The 10,360-nt window shown below is 48.7% G+C and overlaps 1 protein-coding gene across 1 annotated transcript; it reads right to left on the bottom strand.

Annotated features, from left to right (window-relative positions):
* Positions 1-1,265: 1,265 nt before the first annotated feature.
* DEFB108B (defensin beta 108B) lies at positions 1,266-8,375 on the bottom strand. The gene is made up of 3 exons (XM_081084167.1): positions 8,296-8,375; positions 4,346-4,547; positions 1,266-1,478 (listed from the first exon to the last, which is right to left on the bottom strand). Exons 2-3 carry the CDS (start codon positions 4,512-4,514, stop codon positions 1,315-1,317), a joined length of 333 nt encoding a protein of 110 aa, XP_080940293.1. The 5' UTR covers positions 4,515-4,547; positions 8,296-8,375; the 3' UTR covers positions 1,266-1,314.
* Positions 8,376-10,360: the final 1,985 nt, after the last annotated feature.

Genomic DNA, 10,360 nt, shown 5'->3' with positions numbered 1-10,360 from the left:
TGGGTGAGGGTCAGGGTAGTAGGAATTGGAGAGATGATGGTCAAAGGGCACACTCTCAGTTAAAAGATGGCTAACTTCTGGAGACAGAAGAAAAAAAAATATGCATTGATTCTATCCTCTTCCCATGACCAAGGGAGGCTCTATGACTTTTCACCCAAAAGAAAACTCTAACAATGATGGTTTCTCTACACAAAGTAACTAAAACCATCTCAGAGTAGACCAAATGGGTGACTGATGTGTGGAGAAAACTTTCAGTGGCTATTGTAGGTAAAATAGTGTCACACCTCCTCTGGCAAAGAAGGCCATATTCTCATCCCTGGAACTATGACTATGTCACCTGACACAGCCGAGGAGTTGAAGGTAGAATTAAAGTTGCCAATCACATCGCCTTAAAGCAGGGAGGTTATCCACCTTACCCAGATGGGCCAGTGGCATTACAGGGGTCCCAAAGGGGAGCGGAGGTAGGTGCGTTAGGAGGTGAGAAGGGGAGATGCCCATCACTGGCTTTAAAGATGGATGAAGCCAGGTGTCTGGTGATGAACAGCAGCAACTCCCCATTAATGGCAAGACAGTCTCCAGAAAGGGATGCAGCCTGGACCGCTGAGCCTTAATTTAGCCCTGAGATACATGTCAGACTTCTGCACTACAAAACTACTTGCTGCACCTCAGGCCCCTGGGTCTGCGGTCATTTTCAGGGTTAGGCAGAGGAAGCTGAAGCCCTTGTTCCCAGCGGTGGGGAGAGGGAAGGGAGCAGGGGAAGCTTGTGGCCAGGCCCGGTGGAAGGTGGGGCCCAATGAATCTAGTCTCAGCTGGGAGCACATGGAGAGGCCCTGAGCGCTCACTGCCTTGGGGAAGCGTGAGGACAGGGTGTTTTCTCAGCTGCGACTCTGTCCCTGGTGCAGGATTCTGATGATGGTTCACTGACAGGGGAGGTCTGACTGCAGGGTACCTGTCCCTCCATCAGGGACAGAACCCCAGGGAACAAGGTCAAGCATCTTCCCAAGGGGAAAGCAGCCCCCCGGTGAAGGCTAAAGGGGGCCGGGCTGGGCACAAAGGGTAGAGAGAATGAAAGCGTCCCCATGAAGCCTGGAACTGAGCCACGAGCTCATGCAGACCAGATGGAAAAATGCGACCAGACAGCACTGCAGCAAGAATAGAGCACATGGGTGTACACAGTGGCTCTGTGTTTGCGAGTGCTTCTTTATTGTTTATTGAGGACTCAACAAGAATCCCTGTGACAGACAAGACAGTGAGAGATGGGGATGGAGAACCAGAGAATGAAACATCCAAACAAGCAAAACCCTTTGAAAGGCCTCAGTACTGAGGGGGTATCGTCGGGTCGATCCGTGGTTGGTGTCCCATGGGCAGGCAGCACGGCTGGCCGCTTAGACATCTCCCAGCCTGGACTTCTGTTTCGAGGCAGAATACTTGGCAGGAGCCATTTGGACGCTCACAGATCTCCTTGAATTTGCCCCGGGCTGCAGAGAGAAGAGGGTTATTGTAACTATTGAGTCATCTCTCTGAAGTCTATTGAAGCACACAGAGGGGGAGCGTGTCTCAAAATTATGTTGTGTTGATTGCCGTTGCTGTTTGAGTCCTAAAGCCAACACTTAAAAATCTGCTTTCCCACAAAGATTTGGATTCTTGGCATTTTGGGGGAATGTGTCTAAGTAACAACAGGCCAGGCTGGGGAGCTGTGCCCCTTTGGCATTTCCAGGCAGAAGCACCAGCTTCTCCCAGCCCTTCTCACTCCCGAGTAGCTCCTCATGCTGATGCACAGGTTGAGTTTCATTTTAAATCAGCCCTGGACTGCTAATGATAGTAAGAGGTATCAATGCCAGCGTGCCCAGGTCTCCTTATTCTGGAACCAAAGGCCAGTTCTTGGATAGCTTCTAATCATTATAGAGCGTTTATATACATCCAGAAAATACCTCTCGAAACCCAGATGCATTACATTGAATTTATCTCTTCAGTGTTCACAAAGCAATTGGTTAATGGCTATGAAGATTAAATACGCAACATCGCATTTTTACTGTATAGATGAAATTCAGAAATAATTTAAGGGTATATTGTTGTTTTTAAATCAGTGACCATTGTCATTGTTGAGCACTGTGTAGAAATCACTTGAAATCTGAGTTTTTCATTCCCTGGGATGCACATCTCTTCCTTCTGTCTGCAACCAGCTCAACTACTGTGTAGATGGGCCCCAATGAAATTGGGCTAGAACTGGCCTGTTGCCACTAGAAGGGTCATCTGAGGTTAGAATATGAGAGGATGAAGCACTGGCATATCCTGTGACACGTTAGAAGTCACGCTGAGATGTGCCTCTATTGGGGCACGTCTTGCATTCTACTCTCCTGTCCTGCCTCCACCTGACCCCACTGCTGGGTGATGAACACCTTACTCTTTTCTGTATGTATATCCCAGAGCTCAGCTCAAGTCTTGGCACATCATAGGCATTCAGCAAAGAGTTGTGCAATACTTGGTTAATGCAGAGCTATTTTTTATCCTTTAGCATGTTGGTACAGACATGTGTTGTCACTTTGATGGCACACACCTTGGAGGTAAGTGTGCTGTTTTGTGGCAATTGACAACTGAACATTTCCTTTTATATCACAAAGGAGCTCTATAAAAATATGACCCCCTGTTACCTGTGTGTGTAAGAAGCCAAGTAACATCCAAGGTATTTTTCTTACTTTTGGGGCCATTCATTCCCTTATAGAGTGTGGGGTAGTCAGCACACTCCACACATAAACAGAGACACACTTGCACACACGTGCACACACACGCAGACTGTCACTGAGGGAGAGTCAGGTGGACAGGGAGCCTCTAGCACTCTTAGTACTAAACAGGTGCCATGGTTCTGACTCCCAGTCAGGTCCCCTAGGGCTCAGGACCTGGGCTCTCAAATATCACATTGTTCTTGATTTACCTTTCTTTTAGTCATTTTCTAAAGGTCCCACGTAGGAAACCTCTCCTCTACCACATGCAAATGCTGTGTTTGGGGCTTTTTGTCTGTTCCCTGGCAATGAAGATGGCTGACCCATGACTTTGTGGAAGTGAAGGGCCATCACATCCTTTTTCCCTCATATGCTGCTTCCTAGTACGGGTGCACAGCGGTGCTTAATTAGCAGATACCTGAGAAATAGAACTGTTTTCCCACCTCCAGTCTCCCCCAACTGCAACCTCCAGAGTAGTTCTAAAATCGAGTTGATATTTGCCTCACAAGCTGAACTCACAACCTCCCAAACCCAAAGTACTATCTACCTGTTCACAGTAAGTATTCCTTTAAAACATGGATTTTGACAGGCAAGTCTGGATTCACCAAGAATAGGCATGCCCCCAAGCATATTTTCTGTTGAAAAATTGGGGAAGTGTCTTTTTTCAAACAGGAGAAAGCATAGCAACTAAAAATTCCTTAAAATATAAGAGGATTGTCCACATTTACACGTCTGACTACTTGGATACTCCTCCCTGACCCTTGAGGGCCTGAATTCTCAGGAAAAGATAAGATATTCCACTAGATCTAGAGCAATAGGTTGCTTATTCTACACACCCAAGAGCCTACACACCCAGGAGTTGTAGGGAATTTCCTGGTCTATCTTGGGTGTCTGGTCATCTCCTTGGGTGAAAGCAAGGAGATGCCCACAGATGCTTCGCACCTGGGATGCACCTGTGCATGTTGAGTGCAGGAAGATACACTCTAGTGCAGTGTAGTCTCTGATCCCTTTGTTTAACTAGATGTTGAAAAGGAAGAGGAAAAGCCAAGTGTGGAGATGGAGCATCACTGGGCAGAGCCAAGCCCGGGGGACCAACATTATGGAGGCACAAGTTGGAGAATTCTTAGACGCACAGTACACCTTTCAAATCCATCCCCCCCTCACTAATCCCTTCTGCCTGGGGCCCTAAAGCTCTGGTGTAGCTCTCATGCCAGCATCTTGGGGTAACTGGGCCTCTGCAGACCTTTTGGTGAAAGTAAGCGGAGGATTTCTGGAGGCCACATTTAGTAGGATAACTCACCATTTTTTTGTTTGTTTGTTTGTTTGTTATCTAGGTCTAGAAACTGCTAGTAAATTTGCCTAATTAATTTTATTTTTAGAAATGGAGAAGATAAGGTTTCAAGCACTTGAAACACCTTCAATTTCTTTTCATCTGAGTGGCTGTGGAGAACTAAAGAGACGTGGCTGCAGGTAAGTGGTTGAGGGCTCGCAGCCAACAGGTCTTCCAAGTTTGCTATGGGACCCTCCACAGGGCACAGGTGACAGACTTCTGCTCTGAGCACTGGATCCCCATGAGGTCCAGGCACTTCGCCCTTACCAAGGCTCTGCAGAGTTCATTTGGTTACCTGGTGGAACTTGGCTCAGAGAGAGAAGAACGGTACAGAGGAAGACAGCAATCCTCATGGCTTCCGAGAGGAGAAAGCTTGGCTTCGTTTCCAGGAGGCAGAGAAAACTTCCGTCTGCGGTTCTCACAGCAGTGGAATGTCTGTGTCTGGGTAGTAAGTGCCTTTCCATACCTCATTAGGGATGTTCCTGGACAGAGAGGTCCTATGAAGACACAATGGCCTTCATAAGGAGACCAAAAATCCTTGTTTTGTTGGACACTTGGTTCATTAGGAGGATGTGGGTGCACAGTTTTGACCAGAAATCCTTGTGAAATGGGAACATAAGGTACAAACATTTTGGCAACAGATTAAGGTCTATGAACAAAGAGCTCTCTATGTTGTTACAAAGAGCCAGACTATGTTGAGAAACCAGCCAGTTTAGTCAGTGACTAGACACTTCGTTAGTGAACACTTCCTGGGCTTTATTAGCCCTGCTAATAACTAATGCCCTCCCCCCACCCTCCATCCCCACTACTCCTGGTCTGAATGTCCAGGTGCTCTGCTTCCATATAGTGTTCACTTTACCATGTTAGTTTGCTGAACATACATTCACCTCCCCGATAATGTGTGAGCTTATTTGCCAGGACCATGCTCTGCTCCCCAGAGCTGAGGAGACTGTTGCGTCCTGCAGCCATATCCTCCCAGGTCCTCCACATCAGCTGTCAAAGTGCAGGGCAGTGAGATGATGAACGTGGAGGCAGTGGGTCTGGATTTAACTTCTAATTCTCTAGACCTGATGCTAAGGAGAGGTCTGGTCCTCCTCACATCTCAGCAGCATCTGTTGAATGTAGATCAGGGGACTCTCAGTCATTACTGTGCATAAAACCAACTGGGAAAGTGGCTTCCAAATGCACACTTAGATCTGCTCCAAGAAAATTAGTTTGGTCAGGTGGAGGGAGTCTGGAAGTCTGCATTTTTAACAAATTTCCCAGGTAGCGATTCTGAAATTTATTCTGGAATACTCACTGAAAAATGTTAACTTAGATCATCCCTAGGCTTCTTTCTAGTTCTAATATTAGCATATTCTAAATTCTCTGACTTACTAGAATAAATGTCATGTTTGACTTTTATGAGTGTTAGGAAGTGTGTGTGTGTGTGTGTGTGTGTGTGTGTGTGTTTGCAGCATGGAAGGGGAAGCACACACCTTAATCCATGCATAACTGGATTCTAGTTTTATAAGGAATACTCAGGGATTAGCCTGGGTGAATAAGATGATAGAGAGACCAATTTGGAAGAAGGCTATTGCAGTAATCAAGTGCCAGAAGCCGGTCCATCCTTGCTGCTTGACACAGTCGCTGCAGGAAAGAAACATCTGCACAGCATATGTTTCAAGGGACCTGGCGTATATAGCATACTGTTCTTAATATGTTTGCTCCCTTTAGCACTGTATGTTTTAACCAAGGTCACCTCTCCGAGAAAGGTTGTTTCCCCAGGTAGGGATTTTTCCCTGAAGTTAGGGACAGGATGAAACTCCTTAACTAAGTACCAGGCGGGTAGATAATCACTTTGACTACAAACAATCATGCTTATCTTTACTCCCTGGAATGGAGATAAGAAACGCCCTAACCTTTGTAATAGAAATTGACAGGATTAAAATCAACTGGTATAAATACGGATGTAACAAGACAATAAACAGCAGAACCTCTCTGGAGATCCAGACCAGAACTTGGCTGGAGATCCTGGCTAGAGATCCTGGCTAGGCTGCTGATCAACTGAACACTGTCTCCGTGTCCTTCCTTCTTCGCCGACTCCATCTACGCCTTTGGGAACCCCTGGACCTGCTGGGGTTGGACCCCGGCAATCAAGGTTCAGTGAGGCTCCAAACTATACAGAGAGAAGGGAGGGAAGATGTTTGCAATACAAATTATAGGGATGTAATGACATGTGGGAAAAAAAAAAGTGGGCACATGCGAATAACCCAGTCTGCTTGCCCTGAGTGCCAAGGTATAGGGCAACAGCTTTGGTTCAGGTCTGGAACAGTGAGTGCATTTTCCTGGTGGCAGCCCCAACACAGCTCTCACTAATCTCCATCCTAGTGTGTATGCCCTTGTGTCAACCCCTCCCCACTGAAGGAGATGACACGTGTAACCAATGAGATAGTGCCCAAATGATGTGCCAGTCCCAAGGCTCAATCATCAGGGATGTTATGGGAATCCTCCCCCTGGGTGAAATCTGCTTCCATTTCATGAAGCTACTCAAGCAAGATGCTGGATGTGTCCATGTGGTTAGAAACTAACGCCCCTTGCTAACAGCCTTTTGAATGTGACGTCTCAAAGGAAGATCCTCCAGACCAAGCCAAGCTGGGCTGCCTGATCCCTGTCTCTGTGCCTTCCAGCAGCACCAGCATTTCTGTGGCACCCACCGAAATGTAGAACCTTCCAGAGGCTCGGGCGGGCTTTGGAAGCCATCACTGCACACCTATTTTAGAAAACATCAGGTCCAAGGCGCCCGAAGGAGAAAATTTTCCAGTCTTTCCAGGACCTGGGCTGCCAAGTTGAACTAGAAACACATTTGCTTTGACAAAGCTCCTGAAACTGATGCGTTTCCTGGAACGATCAAGGTCTGCTGGAGGCAGGGATGCGCACAGGTCCGCAGGGCAGATTTGGGGAGAGCATCTCTGTTCAGGCTCAGTCTCTGCAAACATTCAAAAGTGCCCTCAAGGGCCCAGCAACCACTTCCCCTGCCTGAGGCCAAAGCGAGGGCATCCCTGCCCTGCAGGAGCCAACACAAAACCTTTTGAGTCTAAATATTTTTTTAAATGAAAGTTGGAGAAACTTGTATTAGCCCTTAGAAAACCAGAAGGTTTCTTCTTTGGAAATACCTTTAAGATATTTCTGCAGCATGAATAGCTGGGATGTGTAACCTTGCCAAATTTTCTCTACCCCGAACTTCAGAATTTACACAGGAAATTTTAACTCACATATTTCACACTAAAGTTTATTAAAGGCTTAAGTGAGGCAACTGAAATGTGAAAATCCAGTTTTACACTGCTCCTAAATGTTCAAGTGAGAAAGATATTCCAATTGTGTGTGTCTAAAAAGAATGAAAAATGGATTTCTCATTGTTGAAAGCAAAATCTACCTATCTCCTACGGAGCACATTTTTCAAATTAAAAATACTCTTTCAGATAACAGGGAGTAAAAATTAGGGAAAATGTGAAATTACAAATATTTAGAAAATAAAGACTTGTGCAAGTTGTAGGATACCATCTATATTTGCCTCAAAAATATCTGAATGTATACATCTCAAGAACTGTGAACTATAACATTAAATGTAAAGAAGGAGAAAGGGATACATACATACATACACACACATGTGCACATACATACTCACACACAGGCAGTGATTTTGTTCTTTTAAAGCAATTGCTCACCACCCCCGTCCTTCCTGCCCCACGGGGCCCCTTAAGTCCCTGCAACTGAGAACAAAGTGGAAACCAAGTTCTGAGGTTGTCGGTGTGAAATGCTCGTTTCAAGCTGGCAGGTTTGGTGCTCCTGTTCTAGCTCCCGTCGGAAAAGGAAGAACAGCCAGGCCACGTGCTCAGGGGCGGAGCGGCGACCTAGGAACCAGGAGGTCACAGCTCCATCCCCTGCAGGGCTCACGCCTGGTTTGCGGCTCCACCCCAGTAGGGGGCGTGCAGGAGGCAGCCGGTCCATGATTCTCTCTCATCACTGACGTTCCTCTCCCTCCCTCCCTCTCCCTTCCTTTGTCAAATCAATAAAAATATGTTTTAAAGAAAAAGAAAAGGGAAGAATAAGGAAGTTTACATGGGGGGAACCTCAGATGTTCAGGATCCACCCACAGCGACCTTCCCTGGTGGCACGTGTTCACAGAGGGTTTGACTGACACCGTTTTCAAGGGGGGGACGAGGAAGTGCCTCCGCATTCGGTGTCAGCAGCTCCACAACTCACCGTTTTTATAATAAAGCCGGCGACTCACTGAACGCCAGGCAGGGTGGGCGGCGGCCCAAGGGACACCCACCTCACCCGGAAGGAGACAGGAGACGCAGGTTCCGCGCCCGGAAGTGCCTGCAGCAGGGCGGGACTGAGGGACGCCAGGCCCCGCCCCCAAGCGCTGCAGACGCAGCTCGCCCTGGCAGGCCCCGCCCCTTCGGCTCGCAGCTTCCTGCCGACCCGGAAGCAGATTTCCCGCTCTACGGCTCCGTTGGCGGGAGCGAGTTTTGGTATTTCCAGGTCAGGATCGCTCGTGGATACCCCAGCGCCGCGTCCTCCACACCCGCAGCCCGGGACCCAGGGACCTGGAGGAACTGCGCCCGCCCCGCCCGCCCGCCCTAGCCGCGGGGAGCCCCGCCGAGTCGGGGAGCTGCGGGCCCGGTCCGCTCCCTTGCAGGTAAAATCGCCCCGCCCTGCCCTGCCTGCCGGGGCCATTTGCACCGTCTCCTCTCCGCACCGCGCAGCGCCGGCCGCCCCGCAGGCCTCGACCTGGGGATCTGCACCCCGCAGGCCCCCTTGAGATCCCGCCCCCCAAATCGGGGCGCCTTCCGGGAGCCCACCGCGTCCTGGGCACTTCCGGTTCCTTGGCCCTCAAGCCCCGCCCACCGGCCTAGCTGTCAGGCTTAGTGTTGACAATCCTGTCCCACTGGGAGTGCGCTTCCTGCGCGGGACCTCCTCATCCCACCGGGGCACGAGTGTCGGCTGGGCGGCGAGAAAGACCCGGAGGGGCAGGAAGAAGAAGGGAAAGGCAATGGGGGTGGAAGATGCGACCTGGGCAGAGAGCAGTGCTGTAGGAGCAGAGAGACCGGGACCGCAGGGAGGAGACAGGCCAGTGGGAGGGGTTTGGCCAGCACCCGGGCAAAAGGAAGGCAGATCCCAGCGTCATTGGAGTTCCGTTGTCAATCAACAGCTTCTGTTCCACTGACACGTATTCTGTCCGGTTCCGATGAGGAGGTTCTGATCGGAAGACACTCCTTGGTGCTGAGCAGATAATCATACACTATTTCAATGTGTAAGCATATTGGTGATTTACTTTACACGAACAGTCAAAGCCGATTTTCATCAATGAGTTAAACATTCAACATGTTCCTCCCCTTGCGTAATCTTTTAAGTTGGCTGGCTGTGAACTAAAATTTCCAGCGAGGTCTGTGTCCTGTATCTGAAATCGAGCGAGGATAGGCTGGGTTGTCATGGAATTTTGTGGGAAGAGAGCTTATCTGGCTTCTACGTTGCTCAGAGCTATTTTCATGATTCCCGGTGCTGCTAATTAGGTCTGCCAGCAGTCATAATTTGTTGTTGTTGTTGTTGTTGTTAATGCCCACCCAAGGATATTTTTTCCATTGATTTTTAGAGAGAGTGGAAGGTGGAAGGAGAGACAGAGAGAGAAACATCGATGCGAGAGAAACACATCAATTGGTTGCCACCTGCATGCATCCAACCAGGGCCAGGGATCCAGCCTGCCACCTAGGTACCTGAATCAAACTTGGAACGCTTTAGTCCACAGGTTGATGCTCTATGCACTGAGCCAGATCAGCTAGGGCTGATAGTTTATGTGATATTCTGGGAAAGAGGAATTAAATACTTGACATCATTGTGATTAAAGCCATGAATGATGGGAGAAGTGGCTCCTGCTCAGTGGTACGAAATTTGAGTTGTACTTTTTAAAATTTTTTATATGTTTTTATTGATTTCAGAGAAAGGAAGGGAGAGGGAGAGAGAGATAGAAACATCAATGATGGGAAAGAATCATTGATCAGCTGCCTCCTGCCCGCTCCACACTGGGGATCGAACCTGCAACCCAGGCATGTGCCCTGACCTGGATTGAACTGTAACCCCCTGGTTCATGGATCGCCACTCAACCACTGAGCCACACCAGTGGGTGGGGGCTAAGCTGTACTTTTTAAGGGCAGGGGTGAGAAGGGCACACCCTGCCACTCTCCCATCCATGCCTGTCCTTCCTGTGAGGACAGTGCTGCTCCTCTCTACTGGCCTCTCCTGCTAGCCTCCTTGCCTGCCCAACAGT

The sequence above is a fragment of the Myotis nattereri genome, assembly GCF_964212035.1.
Source record: "Myotis nattereri genome assembly, chromosome: 2".
NCBI lineage: Eukaryota > Metazoa > Chordata > Mammalia > Chiroptera > Vespertilionidae > Myotis > Myotis nattereri.
The sequence above is the reverse complement of the archived record's forward strand: the minus strand, read 5'-3'. Positions and strand labels throughout refer to the sequence as shown.

What these genes read in the sequence shown, in the direction of transcription:
- DEFB108B (XM_081084167.1), bottom strand. Translation starts at nt 4,514, where the DNA reads ATGGAAAGGCACTTACTACCCAGACACAGACATTCCACTGCTGTGAGA. An exon ending in TCTGAGCCAAGTTCCACCAG is followed by an intron (nt 1,479 to 4,345) that starts GTAACCAAATGA and finishes TTCTCTCTGCAG; the next exon opens with CCCGGGGCAAATTCAAGGAG.